Source organism: Dryobates pubescens, chromosome 10 (assembly GCF_014839835.1).
Source record: "Dryobates pubescens isolate bDryPub1 chromosome 10, bDryPub1.pri, whole genome shotgun sequence".
In the NCBI taxonomy this organism is placed as follows: Eukaryota; Metazoa; Chordata; class Aves; order Piciformes; family Picidae; genus Dryobates; species Dryobates pubescens.
In genome coordinates, this window is record NC_071621.1 from 7,700,268 (window position 1) to 7,720,238 (window position 19,971).

At 41.2% G+C, this 19,971-nt stretch overlaps 1 protein-coding gene across 1 annotated transcript in view; it reads left to right on the forward strand.

Annotated features, from left to right (window-relative positions):
* The window catches only part of OCA2 (OCA2 melanosomal transmembrane protein), a 219,560-nt gene that overhangs the window by 117,698 nt on the left and 81,891 nt on the right, over positions 1–19,971 (forward strand). The window contains exons 16-18 of the mRNA XM_054164621.1: positions 12,354–12,501; positions 13,954–14,011; positions 15,373–15,481. Coding sequence (XP_054020596.1) covers positions 12,354–12,501; positions 13,954–14,011; positions 15,373–15,481 — 315 coding nt within the window. The remainder of the gene's footprint in view (positions 1–12,353; positions 12,502–13,953; positions 14,012–15,372; positions 15,482–19,971) is intronic.

Genomic DNA, 19,971 nt, shown 5'->3' on the forward strand with positions numbered 1-19,971 from the left:
TTACTTGCAGCTCAGTATGTTCAGAGATAGCAGTCTCCTAATCAGCATACCATGTGTTCTGATAATCACCTGCTCCTCCATTGCTGTGAAGCTGATCAGTGGCTGTTCAATTAGGGCAAATGCTAAAGAGCTACTCTTTCTATTGAAATTTGCTGTGGAAGGGGAAGAGAAAATGACAAACACAGCTCCATTAGGAGGCAGCTGTTTTAGCTTGGATGTGCAGAATGTGCTCCAAGATGGTTTCAGGGCTCCTGCCATCTTAGATTACAATGATTCTGTTACAACTTCAAAAAGTGTGTTTGAAGCAGCTGTTTTAATCAACTAAATACCAGCCTTCCCTCACCTTGTACCAATTAAAAATTAAGCAAGATATGAAAGACTTAATTGGTATATCATTCTTTACAGATTTTTTTGCCTGTATGCCATGTGCTTTAAAATTATTTTCTTATTGCTTTGGTCTACACAGATTATTGAGAATGGATAAGCACTAATTTTAAGAAGAGATAATGCTGTTTTCTGATGTTACATTGTTAGGTCCATTTCAATTAGGTGTATTACCAGTGTCTTTACATCTTTGGCTTTCAGATTGAGCTGCAGGGTTTATGTAGCAGGGAAAAAAAAGCATGTTCCTGCCCCAGGAGCCACAATCTATTTGCAGTGGCTTGAAGTGGGGTATATTATAAAAGAAAAAAAACGACTGAAGAACTCAGCTTTGAAACAGAAAAATCAAGTACTTTTTAAGAATGAAGGGATATTTTTAGAACTTTGTTGGGTGTGATTTTCAGCTAAAAAACCTCTAGATTATTTTGTGTGATGCAGGAAAAGATGCTAAGGTCAAGATTGCAAGCTGAGGTGGTTTACAAAGTGTGTGTGTGTGTGTGTATTATCCCAAAAGAATATGTAAAGGAAAAGAATAATATACTGGTGTAAGAAAAATCAAACTTGCTGTTCTCCTCTCTACCCCAATTCAGGGTAAAAAATACATTATTTAGTATCTAGGAAACATGACAATATGCTATTTGTCTTGACTATCTATCTGTGGAGATGTGGACTTCAGTGTTTGGGAAGGTCACCAGGACCGTGGATGGTGCATGGTTTAGTGACAAGTATTATTATTGCTATTTTTTTACAAAAGATGAAAAGCACAACAATGTGTTTGACATCAGCTCCATACTTCTTCTGTGTTGCTTGCTCCAGTTCCTGATTGTTTCTCTGACTGAAAAAGAGATCCATCATTAAAGCAGGGGTGGTGATGCCAGGAGAGGGAGGAGCACATTATTCTCTCTGGTGTTTCTCACTTCTGCAGCAGCTGGAAAAATGCTCTCATGGTGGGATGGTAGTTGGTATGTAAAGCTGACAACAGAAATTTTCTAATTAATCATAGCCATATGTAAAGTGCTTAATGTGTAAAAAACATGGTGCTGTTTCCTACAATGTGAAATGTGATAACCAGATGAGTAAGCAAATCTGTTTCTTTATTCCAAGTGGAGCTTTCTGGATAATTTTCTAAGAGAAAAGAAAGAGAAAGGAGATGAGGAGGGGAAAAAAAGAGGTACAAAACCAGCAGTGAAATGGTAAAAAGTGTAGAAGAGGAAACAAGAAGGGGAGTGATAATTGAGACATGTGCAACAGATAGAGGACTCTGCTGCCTGCTAGATGTCCTGACATTGTTCCTAATGTTCACATCGGGCCTCACTTTGTGTGAAACTGGGCAAAGAATGGCAGATTTAAGGGGGATGGTGTGGTGGTTTGAAAGGAAAGGCTCTGCTTTCCCTCCCCCACTGAGAAAGACACCACGGCTAAACCCAGTCGGAGAAATGAGAGTATATTTTACAAGGAAACAGATTAGATGCAACACAACAAATACAGGTATTTTACAGTATATACAGGTATTTTACAGTATATACAGGAATATACAGCAAATGAACTCAACCAGAAACCAGACCCCCCCACAGAGGGGGCTTCCCCCTGTGCCCCCTTCACCCCCCTACCTCCCTTCTCCCCCAAAAGAGGTAGAAGAAGAGACGAAAAGGGAGTTAGCACAACAGACAGAGGCCTATGCACAGGGAGTTAGTTCTTATCTTAGTTGGCCAGAATCCCAGAAGCAGATCCAGCCGAGAGGGACAGCGAAGGAAGGAAGACTGAGAGAAAGTTCCCAACTCCCCTGGGTCCAATCTCTCCTCCCACAATCCTACCAATGAAATTCATTTAGAATACCAAAATATTTTACAAACTTTTAGCCGGTGTGCCCCTTTCTTAAAGGCACAGCGTCAAACGGCCACAGATGGTCAAGAAAAAAGCCCCAAGGTAAGACTGAAGCACTCATTTAGTATTTAATGCCTGGTGACTTTCTCCCTCTGTCCCCCACAGTGACTACAAATGTCTGCCAGAGTACTTTGTACTGTGCGTGATTGATGAAGCACAGGCATCATCAACTGTAATTGCAGCTGAACAGTAGGTATAGCTCAGTGCTGTCATTCTTATTTTGTCCACGTGAACCCCCTCACCTATCACAGCTCAGAGATGCCTGCCTGGGGGAATGGTCCCTAGACAGGTGGTTGTGGTTAAAGGGTTAGCAACTTCATTGTTTTCTCAGGTAATAGAATGTTTGGGTGGCTTCTGCATTCTCTAGTAGTGCTGTGTGCCCTTATGCCATGTCCTGCAATGTGACACCTTGTGGTTTAATCATAGAATCATAAAATACATGGGGTTGGAAAGGATTTTAAAAACTCATCTAGTTCAACACCCCTGCAGTAAGCAGGGACGTCCCCACCTAGATCAGGTTGCTCAGAGCCTCATCAAGGCAGACCTTGAATGTCCCCAGGAATGGGACCTTCATCGCCTCCCTGGGCAGCTTGTTCCAATGTTCCACTACCCTCACAGTAAAGAACTTCTTTGTAATGTCTAATCTAAATCTACCCTTCCCTGTTGCTACATGCCCTTGCCAACAATCTCTCAATGGCTTTCTTGTATGCCTCCTGCAGGTACTGGAAGGCCATTATAAGGTCTCCCCAGAGCCTTCTCTCCTCCAGGCTGAACAACCCCAACTCCATCAGTCTGTCTTCATAGGAGAGGTGCTCCAGCCCTCTGATAATTTTTGTGGCCCTCCTTTGGACCCACTCCATCAGGTCCATGTCCTTCTTATGCTGAGGGTCCTAGAGCTGGAAACAGTATTGCAGGTGAGGTCTCACCAGAGCAGAGTGTCACAATCATCTCTCTTGATTTGCTGGCCTTGCTTTACTTCATGCAGCCCAGATGTGATTTGCTTCCTGGACTGCAGAAGAGGAACCTTTCTGATGACTTGCAAGACAATCACACTAGCCCTTCAGACAATTTGAACTGAACCTCCCCCCACATAAAATATTAATAATGTCCAGGACCACAAGGGCAACACAGTGGAACAGAGGTGACATAGGATAAGGTATTATGTAGCATTAGTAGGGTTATGTATGATGTTTGGTCTCAAAAAACCAGTAATAGAATCACAGTGGTTTTATTTGGAAAGGACCTTAAGGATCATTTAGTTCTAAGCCCCCTATCATGGGCAGGGACACCTTCCACAAGGCTGGGTAGTTCAAAGCCCCATCCAACCTGGCCTTGAACACTCCCAGGGAACACTCCCATAGCTTCTCTGGATGACCTGTTCCAGTGTCTCACCATTCTCACAGTAAAGAATTTCTTTTGAATACCTAATCTGAATCTACACTTTTTCATTTTAAAATGGTTACTCTTCCTCCTACCATTTTGCTCCCTGATAAAGAATCCCTCCCCATCTTTCTTGTAAGCTCTCTTTAAGTACTGGAAAGCTGCTGCTCTCCCTGGAGCATCCTCTTATCCAAACTAAGTAATTCCAACTCTGACTGTCCTCCTATGGGAAGTGCTTCAGTCCTTAGTCCTATTTTAGTTGCTAACATATTTAACCATAGGAACCATTTCTTGATAGAATCAGTGAGAGGTACTGTCTCGGTCCGGAGAGGGAAGGAGACTCAGTTCTTTTGAATATTCCCGTGTTGTGAAATTAAAGGCACAAGCGAGGACAAAATATCAACAGCTAGACTATTTATTACATAAATAAAATGGAAATAAGAAGGGGAGAGGGAGAAGATAGAGAGGGAGAGAGAGAAGAGAGAGAGAGAGAGAGGAGGAAGGGAATTATATTACCACACCCCTCACCCCCCCCAAGGCAGTTTGAGTCTGTGGAGGAAAGGTACTGCAGGAGGTGCTGGGTTTGTGCTGAGGCTTTGGCTGGAGATGCGATGTGATCCCTCTGGGCAGCCTGGGTCTGTAGAGAAAGGGTGCTGAGGCTTTGACTGGAGAATAGATGAGGTCCCTCTGGGCAGCATGGGTCAGCTCCATGAGTGGCAGCAAGCGGGACTTAGGACACGGAGAGAGGGTTCAGTCTGCTTCCTTCCTTCTCAGCGGCATGGTCCTCCTTCAGCGTTTTTCTCTCTGCATTTTTCTTCCTCCTGAGCCAGTAGTGGTCAAGTCTTTTATACAGTTTTAGTCCTTAGGTATGTGTCCAAGCATCGTCCCTCAGGAATTCAGGAGCCAGGAAAGTCCTCCTTAGGTAAATATCCAGGTATCGTTCCCCAGGAAATCTTTCTGTGTAATCCTGTGTGTTTAGGCAGGGGTCTAGATGGAGGTGGGGGAGGGCCTCCGCCTTCCCCTTCTCCATCTAACCTGCCCACACACCCATTACACATCCAGAAACAGGTGGTGAGTCCATTGTCTCGCCACCCTCCCTTCCTGGAAATGATCTTGTCCTGAAGGCGTGATGGCTGGGTCCTTGGGTCATTGTTATAGGCCAGCTGCAGTCCAGTGTTATCACGATGCAATTGCAAGGTGATTTGCATCCAGGATTGGTACTGTCTGGGCAAGCAGCAAATGATTTTATCTTTGTTGAGTCACACCAGGAGTTTAGACTCTTACAGGTACATCAAGCGCTTATCTGAATTAAGTACATGGACAAATCTCCACCCTGAGGTGATGATAACATGCTAAACTAAAAGTTGTGGCATTTTTATGCTTTATCTTGGGATGTAAAATTGTATCTTTCCAGTGTATATGGCGTGTTTTATTTTTTTAAGAACTCTTAAGACTTTCAGTCTGAAAGGAACTAGGTAGTCTTATGGTCCCTGCAGACTTTGTGTGTACTCCTTTTTGGATAACATAAGGATCCACCTGGACGATGCTTTTATATTTGAAAATGTTTTTAAATTAATCTTTTATTATTTGCACCTTCAATAGCTCTGCTAATAATCAGGAATGAAGAGAAGTGTAGTTATTTACTTTACATAGATTCAAGATTTTTATATTTTTAAACATTTTAGATAATTTTACATTTAAAATCCTTCATATGTACTCTGTACTGCTTTAGAGTTGAGGGAATGTTCTCCTTGAAAAGAAACAGATGTTGTTCTGTATTTTCTTGTTTTCAGATGAAAAATAACGTATTCTAGCATAGCAAAATAAGGAAAATATGGCAATCTTATTTGCTTAGTGCATCACAAGAGGCAAACATAGTATGACTTCCCCTGTCTTATGCAGAAATAAAGTATAACACAGTGACATTTTGAACCAATAAAACAGAGTTCACAATTTATTAAACACATTTTTGTGTGTGTGTGTGGAAAGAATCAGTACAGAAAAATCCCTGGTTGGAGGTAAAAGCTTAGGAATTGATACCTCTGGTTTCTCTTACGACACTTGCCCCCCTTGACAGATAAAATTGCAGGGGGGAACTCAAAGCACAGTGGGGAAAAATTCCAGTTAGATTTTGAAGGAGAAGGATACTTGTTGTTTTGCAGTGTTCTGAACAACCTAACTCCTGTGGCTGCTGCAGCCTGCCCTGTCTTGCCTGGAAGGAGACTCCTGGCAAATGACTTAGGTGCAAGGCACCCTCTGAGCTTTGCAGTTTTCTGCCCAGGCTCCAACTAGTTTTCTGTAGGGATGAGGATGTCCTGTAAGTCCTGAGCCATGGATGCAGTCCCACAGTGGGCAAACGAACTGGCATTATATGCCTTGGTGACCAAATGGGCCCCAGCTGTTGGACTTTGAGATTAAAAAGCTTATCTAAATATTCTCTATTGCTTTATGCACTGTGCAGATTTGCATTCCTTTGTAAGTATTTAGCTGAATAAGGCAAAGTGTTTTCTTTTGAAGACATTGCAACATTTAGACCTCTGCTTACTCTGTCCACTATTGATGAACTGGATTACTCAAAGGAATAAAACCAAGAGCATTTCAGGCTTTTGTCATGTTGAGGGCTCTGCCGCTAGGAGAGTCAGAGTTGTTGAGCTGGAATATCCCTAAAGGTGAATTATTTCTACACTTGGGTTTCACCTTTCTAACTTAGTTTCTATGATTTTTAAATGGTGATAAAACTTGCCATCTGAAACTGCTTAAAAGATTAATTATGAGACATCAAGGTTTGAAAAAAATTACCAAGATGTTATAGACATTACTGCTACTAGATTAAGCTATAATTCATGCTTGCTTAATTGGCTTTTCAATTAACATTTAAACAGAAGCATTCTTATTCTGAAAAGTTAACTAAGAAAAATATTGCTTTGCTGAAAATAGTTAAACTGCAATAGCATGTGGACGGAGAAAAACCCCATCACATTCAAAAGAACATGCTTTGCATGTCGTTAGTTACAGTCCAACAGTGCAAATTACTGGTTTATGATAATACTTATAATCTCTTCAAGGTTGGTCACGCTTTCATGAGTATCTTTGATTAACAAGACTAGTCTTTTCACATTATGAGACCAGAAATTAATTACACTCAGTTTTTGAGGAAGTCTTTGTTTTTGGCAGTTAAGTGGGAGGAAATGTGTGATTAATTGAGAATCAGTCTGACTATTAATTGTCAGGTTGAATATGCCTTTAAAAAGTAAACTTAATATTTTCTAAAATGCAGAAAATATTTTCTAACTTGTCACAGTTCTGGCCAATGAGTCCAGAGTGCCATATCTGGGGTCTTCATGGTAAGACCAGTCCATGATAAATTATTTTACCAGTCCATGATAAAGACTATACCAGGCAAGAATAGCAGCATAAGGTTTACATATTTTCCAATCCCTTATTCAATCCTAGAACTAAGCTAAAAAATATTATTTTTTTGTTGGAAATGGACTTCTGGGGGAAAAATAATTTTTTTGTGTGTGTGAAATAATAATGATAGTTATATTGCTGTGGTGCCTTGTGGGCTTTAAGAACATATCATATTCACAAATATTTTAACATCATAATGAGCTGAATTCCCTGACCGAGCTGCAGCTCTCCCGTCTTCTTTCACTGCATACTAATCTTTGGGGTTTTTCTTTCTATAGTTTCAACTACTGCTACTACAACTGCCATTAATGTTAATTTAATGACTTTTAATGATAAACTGCCATGAAAGGTACTTGCCACACACAGGTACCATTTCAATTATTATCAATAGACTGAGCAATGATAAGATAAATTGGTTAGCAGGATGATCTCATGGATTTTTGTTTTTTTAATGAGGGAACAGAGGGAGTTTGCCCTGGTGTAACATGATCATTAGATCTCATCTGGGGAGGGGACAGGAATTATGGACATGGGGAAACAGGATGTGAGACCTCCTTATTCAGGGACAGCCAAATGTTACCCTTATACTACCTTAGTTGTGACTCTGAAGTAGTTGATAAGAACCTCCAGTTGCATTAAGCCCTTGTCCATGTAAAATACCAGATAGTTCCTTATTCTATGGGTTGCTGCCTAAGTGGATTTGTAGACTTGAAATGGAAGAAGTATAGAAAGTAGCCCTAAGGTTTTTGGGCATGTTCAGTGTTCCCACTGAACTCAGAGTCCTGCATTACATTTCCCTCAAAATAAAAGCTACTGCTAATACCTACATATCACCTGATGCAACAATGGGCTATTACAGCAAGAGCATGCATGAAAGAGAAATAGGAGAAATATTCCATGGGATGACCTAGTAAAACTCTTCACAAATTATTACAGGAATCACCATATAAAAGATGTATCAACTGTTCTGATTTTTCAAAGGCCATTTTGCTCTGTGTGGTGGGTTTGAGGGAGATCCTCCCTTGCCTCCCACCGGGGCAGAAAAAACGAGACTCAAACAAATGGATTGCTTAAGTGATGGAGAGTTTAAATGGGAAAGCAGTGAGTGTTTTACAGAAAGGTACAAGCACGGTGACAAAAGAGATCCCAAAGCACATCCAGAAGCTTCCCAGCACTCCCCTCTCCCCACCTGAGGGTACACCAACAACCCCCAGGGCTCTTTCTTCCCCTCCTCCACTGTTAGGCTAGTCTCAGCTGGCCAGATCTGAGACTGCCCTTTCCCCTTCTCCTCCTGGTATTATGCCTAGCCAGGCCGAAGAGGCCTTGAGAGAACTCCCCTTCCATTACCAGATAGGGAGCATCTCCCATGGTAGCGGTGAAGGAAGAAAGAGAAAATGTGAGGCTTTGCTGATGGATTTATAGGGAGCAGGACATTATGGGAATGAAATACGCTATTTCCTGTGTCCACCCACTGGGCTGGATGCCTGGGGCACCAGAGGTGTGTCTTGTGTGGTAACAGCAGAAGGCACCCAGCCTAAATTACCACACTCTGAAAGTAAATTCTACAGAAGTTTGGACATTCACACACTTGATATGTTTAGAAAACTAATGACTGAAAAATCAAGCTTGCACTTGCTGTACCTAAAGACAAGATGAAAGTGATGTGAAAACATGTATACATTTTTAAACATTGATCAGAAAGAAACAGGCAGACTTTTCTGAGTCTGGAGATTAACCCCACAGCACTTCAGACATGGAACAGGAATGTCCAACACAAGACGTGATGCTTTCTGCTCTGTGGGTTTGTTTGTGGCACAGACACAATGATGCTTGCTACTCTTTTCTGAAGCAGAGAAAATGAAGAATCTTGCATGAAAATACCTGCTGGAGATCTGTCTTGGTTAGATGATGAATGATTCAACTTTCCTCCATCAGGAAAGCCTTTGGTGAAATTTCACTTGGAAAGGCTGGGGCCAAATGCTTTGTTGGGATGCACAGCAAAGACAAGCTGTCACAAAGCTTAACAGTAAGCTTGATAACCATGCATCATGAGTGTTTGCCAGAGAAAAACACAAAACCTCACTCTTTTTCTTGGACTTATGATGTGAGACAACTTCAAAGCCAAAGTCCAATTGACTTGAAAACTGTATGTGAAAGTAGTACAGAAAGGAATGTTCACCTACTAAGGAGGTTCTCCCCATTCACTTGCTTAAATTAAATGCAAATGTTTCTATCTCGTTCATTCTAGGGCAGCGTGTAGGATCATAGAAATACTTCTTTCATCATAAAGGATGAGGAAATGTTTTCAAAATAAATTAAAAAATGCCTGAGAAGTTGCACAAGAGGATGTATAAGAATGCCACATTCAAGCTTCAGCTAATTTTGCTTATCTATATGGGAAGAAACAATCTCACAGCTCATGATTTCAGATGAGTTTGAAATAGCTTATTACCCAATTGACCAGAAACTGTGGAGCTGAAGCAGTCCCTGAGCATGTGATCACTAGTTTCAATCAGAAATTACTATATAAATGCAGAGACTTAAAAAAAAAATCTTGCCATTTTATGAAAGAAATTATGTCACCATCTCTGAGGCTTAAAATATGGGGTTTTTGCACAGCTCCTGTCCACTATAATTCTCAAAAAGAGTTTGTTTTGTTATCTGTGGGGAGCAGATCAGCTGTGACCTAAAGCTCTGTCACTTTCTTGTTTATATTCTGGAATAAAATGGAAAATCACTGCTGATGTATTTGTGTGCATTACAAATGTTGATGGAAAACTAAATGATGGCCAGGAAAGGGTCTCCACACAGAGTTATGTGGATCCTTTGATAAGCAGGACCTATCAATTTAGTGTCAGATTATGCTTCTGGCAAGAGTCACCAGATATATGATGAAGGAAAGTGATAGATTCGAACTCTTTCTGCAGTTTTCAGGTATGAATCCCTTCTTGGAAAAAATGCCCTAGCTGAGATCTAATTATTTAATAACCTGGGATAAGCATTGGGGTTTTGTTGCATTTAGTGAAGGATACATTTGCTAAGAGAGGAACCAACTTGTGTTCTGACTGATCCTCAGAGATTAGAGGGGCGAGAGGTGACTGGACCTATGTCATACTAGGTAGTCCAGTTACTGGTGTGGCCTGTAGGCCTGGCACTGGCTGCACAAACAGCCTGTCTGCTGCACATCTGGCTGCATTGAAAAGCAGCAGTCAGGTACACAAATAGTATGGTTTATTTACAGGAAACATATACAGATTCTTTAAGATTACCACTGATAAAGGCACAAAACTACAGAGCTCTAAAATCTGTTTGGAATCACAAGCTTAATCTCCTGGGGAAGCAGTCAGCGTAGCTGAGGTCCCAGATTTTACTGAAAGGGAGAGTGAAGAGGATAAATGCATCAATCTGTCCCTGTTGTTTGGTGCTGGAATTCTTGTCCCACAGTTAGGTAAGAAGTCAGTGTAATATTTATACCTTGTATCTACTACAACCTGAAAGGTGGTTGTAGACAGGAAGGGGTTGGTCTCTTCTCCCAGGCAACCAGCACCAGAACAAGGGGACACAGTCTCAAGCTGTGCCAGGGGAGGTTTAGACTCGAAGTGAGGAAGAAGGTCTTCACTGAGCGAGTCATTCGTCATTGGAATGTGCTGCCCAGGGAGGTGGTGGAGTCGCCGTCCCTGGAGGTGTTCAAGGGGAGATTGGACGTGGCACTTGGTGCCATGGCCTAGTCGTGAGGTCTGCTGGGACAGGTTGGACTTGATGATCCTTGGGGTCTCTTCCAACCTTAGTTATACTGTGATACTGTGATACTATGATGCATAGTATGAAGAGTGGGACTGGGTCAAGTCACTTCTGTTATCAGCTGCGCCAGATCTCCACTCAATCTCTGTGCCTGCTGTGGTTGCCCTTTATTTATAAATACTGTTATTGTGTGCTTTTCCACTGTTCTATGCTTCTGACAGCTTTAGATAGTGTGAGTTTATGTCTCTGGTCCTGCATTGTAAAGCTTAGGCAAAAATTGCCATTTTGATGGATGTGTGCTCATCTGTAGACATGAACCCTACAAAATGAGTCAATTGCTGTTCAGATCCCTTTTTTTGTGTGTTAAGTATGCAGAGTCTGGACACACTTTTTCTCTGAAACGTTTGAACTCTGTCAAGTGTAGTACCCTTTTATGATTAGTCTTTAGATGATTCACTCATTTATCATTATAAATACTTGGTCGCAAAGGAAGGAGGGGAATTAAACATGTCTAGTACTCTTTTTGATAATATATACCATGAACCACTAGAAAGTTGCAGCAGTAAGTGTTAATATCACTGCCTACATCAAAATGTGTTTAAATATTTCTTACATTATTTCATAATTAATTTCTTTTAATAAATAATGCATATGGTTTGTATACATGGTGCAAAGACTACCACATCCATTTCTTAGGATAAGAACAATTTCCAGTTTGAACAGGGATCTTAAGACATTAGAGAACAGGAAAAAGAGGGGTGAGGAAACATCCTGCTTTTTCAGGAAGCATTTATACAGAGAGTTTCTGAATGAATGTTCTGCTTTCGCATTTGTTGCAATTTGCTGGAAAATCCAAATCTTTTTGGTCATGTCAAGTGTAAGGTCCTTCTTGAACAGGAACATGTGTTTTTTTGATCATTCTCCAAAGCCTTGTCAACATTGGAAATAAATAAATCAAAAAGTATTGCAAAACCTGGTGAGACTTTGCAGTTGGGTTTCAGGTGTTAATCAGTCTGTCTGAACTTACACAGAGTGAGATATCATTCAGATCAGCACACAGGTTATGGATATTTTCAGTGCCTAAGAATTATGGAATTAAGTCATCTTAAGAAATCTTGAAGGTGTTATTAAACAATATTCCATTGGACAGCGCTAAATTTTAGGTTTGCTTTACATTGATTTTTTTTTTCACTTGCATAAACACAGTGTGAGCAGAAAGAAGATTGTCCATTCTGAGTACAGTGAAGGAACATTTGCTGTGATTCCTAACTACGATGTGACTAGTGTCATTTTGGAGATGGTACATTTTTTTTTTTCCTTTAGAAAAGGGCTTTGAGATTTATTTATTTAAAATTTTGATTACTTTGTTGTTGTTTTTTTAATCTTCATCTCTGTAAAATGAGTGGTAGAAGCAGCTTCCTAAGTGGAAATTTGTTGGGAAGCCATTCCAAGAATTTTAACAGCTTTGAGCCCAGGGCATGTTACACATTTTGTGTGCCTCTGGTTCCATACATATTATAACCAGCTCTAAGATAAGCAATGTGGGTTCTTTTCAGAGCTGAAACATGAGATCTATGTTTGGAGACTGACTGCACAGCGCATTAACCCAGCCAGCAGAGAGGAGACTGCTGTGAAATGCCTCTTGATGCAGAAGGTGCTGACTCTGGAGATGCTTCTGAGGAAGAAGCTGAGGACTTTTCACAGGTGAGCAGGGACCAGTGTGTTCCAGCTCTCTTGCTCTGATCCTTAATGGGGACAAGCTAAAAGCTCAGGTAGTTTGTTGAACTGGCAGGGAACTACTGCTTATATGAGTGTCTTTGAGTCAACCAGCCATGGCTCATACTTTGCAATTTTCAGCAGAGCTGAATGTAAAGGCTTTCACCGATCTTCACTAGGACAAGACCTATATTCTTAGGTGTCTTTTGAAAAGATGGGTGTCAGGGAAGATAAGAAGAGACACAAAACTGATGTGTAAGCCCTGACAAATAAATATTGATATTAACCCAGGTTTAAAGGTCTAGAAATTCTGGTTAAAAAAGATCACAAATGTGTCCTCAGACTTCTATTGGTAATAATGGCTTCAACATAATAAAATGTTATAATTTCCTTTTTTTACTGAAAAATTCAATTGTTCTTTAATGAACAGCTGATTTTGAAAAATCACCAACAAATTGCTGTGTTTTAAAACACAACAATATCTTCAGTGTGAACCTGAATGCAGATGTAATTACATATTTATGTATAGCAAATAAGGTTATGTAAACTAGGACTAACAGAAGTGTTGGCCTTATTTTGTTCACATTCCAGCAAACCAGCTGTTATGCTATGGAAGGATAGCAGTAATAAATAACCTGTTAATAAGCAACATGCTAAATAGGCAAGGACACGTAAATAGGATGTGTTAAACTATTCCAGTAATAAGATTATTTTTCTTTACATAATGTTTTGCTAATATTGTGCACTTTGAATGAAGTGACAGTATTAATACTCAAAGACCAAAATGCTGTTAAAATTGCCTCCTTTTTAAAAGATTCTAACAGATCATTAGACTTTACAACACTCTACAGAAGACAGTACTGTAGTACAAATAAAAAAGGCGTAGATTCCTGCAGCACAACACATTTACAGCAATGTAAAAATTCATTATCATTAACAAAAGCATTCCTGAACTGCAAACACCAAGACTTCATGCTAGAGGGCTGACTATGCTGATAACACGATGAAGTTATTCAGAACTTAAAAACTTCATTATAAAATGCAAATGTGGAATATGTATGTTCTGGCTTGTTGATGTTAGCACATGACCCTTCTTTTATCACAGCAGGCCACACATCGACTCCTGAAACTATTAAGGGAACTACATAATGCATATAGCCAGATCCTATACCAAGGTCCATAGTCTAGAGGAGTGGGAGTATACTCATACTCCTTCCAAGCCCTTTGCACCCTCATACCAAATGGTTTGTGTGTTAGTGGACCATGTTACAAAAAGGAGTCTTAATGAAATGCTAATGGGAATTTTGCTGCTGATCTCAAGAAGGCTATGAATCCTTTGTGCTATACATTTTTCCATATGGTGGAAAAGGAATTTATTCCAACACTCCTCACAGGGCTCTAATTTCACTTTGGAAAAAAGCAGGTGTCATTTTCTTTCAGGCAAATTTCACAAGAAGATAAAAACTGGGAAACAAATATTCAGGAACTTCAGAAAAAAGTAAGTAGATGGCAGTTTTCCTCAGTATCCATGTAAGCAGATCCATGCCTTTGTAAGGGGAGAGTGCTTTGGATCCATGTAAATTTAATAACTCATGTGACAGCAAAAGTGCTGGCAGACAGGTTAGCTGGCTTCTCAGTGGGACAGGGTTACTGAACCACATTATGAGGTTTGGTTAGGTTTTATATTTTTGTTCCTTTGGAAAAACAAATAAATTAAAGGATCAACAATGTCTTACATTTTTAATCCATGGCTATAAGGACTTAGAAGGTGTCAGGCAGTTGTTTATAACTGAAGTGTGTTGGTACAGTACACTTCTGCTGATGTACCAAATACTAACTATAATTTACTAGGCCGTCTGTGACATGTCTGTTATTTAAGTGGGGATAAACCACTTGGATAAATCCTGTTCTCTTTGCTACGCACACTTTAGCACTGCCTAGGTCATTATGCTGAAGTTGGATCTGATGAGTTCTGAAGTCTGTAATGGGATTAATTTTATTTAAATTTAACAGTCAAAATGCTGCAACCTCTCCACCTCATTGGCATCACTAATGAATCCAGGACTGTGTTTAGGAGCTCAAATCCTTGACTGGGAATCGCTGTCCTATATGTCACAGAACAAAACCAACAGGATTCCTTATTAGGTTTCACACCTTTTAAAAGGCATAGTGTAAAATGCTAACTGTTTAAAGAACAGAGACTTGTACTTTGGTAGAGCTTTAAACTGTCTAAAATGAGAGAGAGCTCACACTGAAAGAAGGCTATTTCCTGGACTGGTAACAAATGTGAGGTAAAAGCAGAGAAGCAGGTATGGGTAGAAAGTGCTGGGTCCAAGTGTGAGACCATGAGGAAGTCAGTGCATGGATGCAGGAACTGGGCACAAAGATATAGAAGCTGCACAGGGACTATGGACTTGGCATATCCATGAGAGTTGTACAGGCATAGATAAAAGTCTGGCCACTAGGCTAGTCTATAGGTTTTCAAATATACATGCAAAAAGGGTGATTTTGTCCACAGTCATGAAACCAGTGAGTGCCCAGAATGCTGTCTAGTAGGAATTACATTTCAACCCTACTTCTACTGAAATTAAATTGTGATTGAGGTAGATGAACATATGAACACAGCTACTGAACAAAGTAGCAGCTGCTAGCTACTTCTGTATCTTAGATCACATTGAGCCATGTATTCATGATTTCATTAAATGTTTCAAATTGAATATTTCTGTCTTTTATGTGGAAGAGGAATAAGCAACATGGGAAAAGAAGTTTGTGCTTCATATATGCTTTTGTAAACTCTATGCATACTAGATAGCTCCTTCTTTAAGATAGTTATTAATATTTTTTTCTCCCCATCTGCAGCACAGAATAACAGACAAAATTCTTCTCATCAAATGCTTGACCGTGCTGGGATGTGTTATTCTTATGTTTTTTCTCAACTCGTTTGTTCCAGGCATCTACCTCGATCTTGGTAAGTTTCGTAGTTCTGTTTTATCTAAGTAAAGCAAACAACCTCCCTGAAAGAAACAATAATATTTTTCTGAGTCTGGAACTTCTCAGAAAGCCATTTTCCATATGTCTCTGGCCTCCCAATTCCACCAGATTAGTCAGAACAGGCTTTCCAAAAGTGGTTATATTCCAGTCATGCCAAGAGGAATAACAAAGTGCTCATGACTTCCCTTTTTCTGACTTCCCAATGCTAATGAGCTAGCTAAATATTACAGAATGAGCGAATTTGACTTGGGCATCATTGCACTGTAGTGACCTATATTCACTGCACTGAATGACCAAGATGTGTTCTAGGGGCCTGAAAATAATCAAACAAAATATATCCTGGCATTTTTTCTTAAATATGGATAACTCTTTATATAACTTCCAGTCTCCATTTCTTTTTTGACAGAATGAATAATTTCCCAAAATAAGATCAGGAAGACACTGTATATGAGTGAAATGAAAGTTGCTATATGCATAGTTGCTATGTATGGACCTATATGTGCAGGTTTTTATACAGCTAGTTGCATACTTGTAAGAGGACAGGCTCTGCATATCCTGAAAAGACAACCAAATTAAACCTCACATTTAACTGAGGGGCAGCCATCAAACCCACCTGTGCATTACCCAATAAGAAGTTAAATTTTTATTTTTTTTTGGCTGCTTGAAAGTTATGGAATTTCAGATTTATGTTTTTTCATGCAAGCTGAATTTCACCACGGTGTATGCCCATCCCAGTGGCTGAAAGGTGCAAAATCCTTAAAGGGAAATAACTCGCAGAATCACCAGGGTTGGAAGAGACCTCAAAGATCAGCAAGTCCAACCTGTCACCACAGACCTCATAACTAAACCACGGCACCAAGTGCCCCATCCAATCCCCTCTTGAACTCATGATCAATAAATCAATAATTGCCACATTGAAATCCATTTTTGTTATGCACAATATCAAGCTAGTTATAGCTGTGTAATGATGATCAAATTGTAAACGTGACCTTCAGTATCTGCTATTGATGCTTTTGGTATATTGCCTGGCTCAGGAAGGTGTCTAACAACAGCAGAAGACTGTTATCTTTGCTGGGACCTGGAGAAACATCAGTTTTGTGTATTGCTGGCACTGGTGGGAGGGTTTAGGTTTTCATAGGTATAGCTTTGCTGCTAAATGCATTTATTCAAGGGACTGATCCCCAGTCCTCAGGCATCAGAGGTGCAGAACGGCTTCTGCTATTCAGACTGCATCCTTTCAGATCAGACTGGCTGCATCTCCACAGCACAGCAATTGGTCCTATGTTTCCTCTTGACATAAAAGAATGGGTTAATTAATTCTTAAGTTCACAGTGGGGACAGTTTATAGCCTAGCAGAGCTGTGTTTTACAGTTATGATGCTGAGGCCATATGTTACATTATCAGAGATTTTGAGTACACAAAGCCACCAAGTATAATGTTAGAGTAACAGTGCAGAGAAGAGATGGAGAATTATAGAATCACAGAATTGTCAGAGTTGGAAGGGACCTAACAGATCATCCAGTTCCAACCTCTCCTGCTATGGGCAGGGACACCTCATGCTAGATCAGGTTGCTCAGAGCCACATTTAGCCTGGCCTTGAAAACTTCCAGAAATGGGGCTTCCACCACCTCCCTGGTGTTATGAATCATTAAATATAAAATGTTAATAAAAATATTATTATTTATTAATATTTAAATTATTACTAACTTATTTACAGTATACCTACAGGTATGGGAGCATGGTTGTGGGTGTAATCTCCATAAAAGGGAACAGTTTAACAATATTGAGCAAAATTAGAAAAATACAGAACAGTTAGTCAACTAGGAGGAAAACCGTGGTGTAATATGCTGCTTCCCTCTAGGGAAAGACTCGTCAAGCATCTTGCCACTGGATACAGCAGCAAGAAGTCAGGCACAAAGCTAAAAACCTTTGCAAAGATGCTTAAACCAATTTTACTCGCAAGTTATGGCATTTATAATCCACAGATTATACCATGTGAGCAAGCGTGGGGATTTTCAACAATACCAAAACTGGTGTTAAACACATGAATGCTGCAAAGTACGGCTTCACTGGTAGCCGCTTTGTACCTGTATCTAAGCTGGTTGCCGCCAAGGCTTGGGGAACTCAGCGGGGCCCTGGCTGGCTCCCGAGGTGGTCCCTGCAGGAGGTGGTGGAGACAACTCTCCTGAAGCTGTGGGCTGTGGCTTGGGCTCCATGGGGGTGAACTGAAGGCTTTTCCCTCAATGTGGCAGTGCTGCGGAGTTTGCAGAGTGCTGTTGGGGTGCGAGCTCAGCAATCCCCGTGGATTAGCTCAAAATGGGTGAGCACTGCAGATTCTCAGCTGCTGCTTTTCCCTCGGTGCTTGGGCTCTCAGGCTATTGGAGCGCTATGGCTTTGATGGCGGCTTCTTTCCGTGCTTAGCAGGTCATTGTCTGGGTGCAGTGCTACTTTTGCCAGCATGGTTCAGCATGGCAATTTTCATCTAGGCACAGGAAGGCTGCGGCGAGGTCCTGGTTGTCCCATGGCTTGGCTTCCTGAGTCTCTGTCCCTTTCTGCATAGGACCAGTACAATGCAAAGCTGGCTGTGGTTTCAGTGCAGTTTACACAAAGGGCTCTCTGCCGATTCTGGGTAAACTGAGGCACAGCTTGGTTCCAGGCTCCAGGCAGGCACAAGGGCTTGAGGCTTTTCCCAGGTAGCAAGGCTTCTTTCTGGACAGCAGGCAAGGCACGGAACACGAGCATGAGAAAGAGAGCTCGAGGCTTGAATATGACCAATGGTAAAACTTGGTAAACAAATCTTTTAACCTATAGCAGAGAATATGGCCAGAATTCTTCCATACAGGGAAGAGGCACAAGCGCAACATAAGCATCTCACAGGGTGGACTCATTATGTTTTTTACCAAAACAAGGCATGTTGGTCTGTTTACTCAGGCCTATTGATGCCTGGCCTTCTTTTCTTTTCAGCTCTGAGCTGAAGTGTCCATTCCAGAAGGACACGTAGGGACATGCTTTGGGCTTATTTCTGGGCATAATTCTGGGCATAATGCACCCTCCACCACACCTGGGCAACCTGTTCCAGTGTCTCACCACCCTCATGGGGAAGAACTTCTTCCTAACATCCAACCTGAATCTACTCTCTTCTAGGTTTGCTCCATTGCCCCTAGTCCTATCACTACCCAACACCCTAAAAAATACCTCCCCAGCTTTCTTGTAGCCCCCTTAAGATACTGGAAGGCCACAATAAGGTCTCCTTGCAGCATTCTCTTGTCCAGATTGAATAGCCCCAACTCTCACAGTCTGTCTCCATAGGAGAGGGGCTCCAGCCCTCTGATCATCCTCCTGGCCCTTCTCTGGACACGCTCCAGTACATCCATATCTTTCTTATAGTAGGCACTCCAGAACTGGACACATTACTGCAGGTGGGATCTCACCAGAGTGGAGTAGAGGGGTAGAATCACCTCCCTCGACCTGTTGGCTATGCTTCTTTTGATGCAGCCTGAGATACAATTGGCTTTCTGGGCTGCAAGTGCACACTGATGGCTCCCCCAAGTCCTTGTCTAAAAGGGCTGCCCTCAGGCCAGTCACTGCCCAGCCTATATTGGTGCTTGGGATTGACCCAACCCAGATGTAGGACAAACATGATCCATATTCATGCTGCTGTTTGGTTATGATCTCTGAAGTGAATTTTCCTCAGAATGCACCTTGGTTTATTTTTATCTGAGATGAAGCAAACTGGGCCACAGCAAATGAACCTGGGACCAAATCAACATATACACAAGGGAGACTCTGAGGGACCAGTACTATGTTGTAGACTTGGGCTAATCAGTTAAACAGCAGTGTTGATACACCCATCAAGGCCTTCTTGACAGGAAGTGAATGTCCTGGTGCCCTCAAGCAGTATGAGACTATGAAAGAGGCCATGTCAGCTAGGCTTTCTTTCTCCAGCTAGTGCTACAGCTGTTGCAGCAGCTTCCCTGCTTCAGAGTATTTGCTGTGAAAAGGGGTGATCTCAGCCCATACAAATTATTCTCTGTTAGGAATTTTTAAAGTATACTGAGGTATTATGACAGTAAAAGTGCTATATTACTAGGGTGTAGAAGGATGCAGAAACTGAAGACAGTTGAACATATCTGAAGTCACAGTGGCTAAGTAAAGCGAGCATTCACACTGGCAAATTAACATACCAGTTCACAGTATCACAGTATCACAGTAACTAAGGTTGGAAGAGACCCCAAGGATCATCAAGTCCAACCTGCCCCAACAGACCCCACAACTAGATCATGTCAGCAAGTGCCACGTCCAATCTCCCCTTGAACACCTCCAGGGACGGCGACTCCACCACCTCCCTGGGCAGCCCATTCCAATGACGAATGACTCGCTCAGTGAAGAACTTTTTCCTCACCTCGAGTCTAAACCTCCCCTGGCACAACTTGAGACTGTGTCCCCTTTAGTTTCCTGCCTCAGATA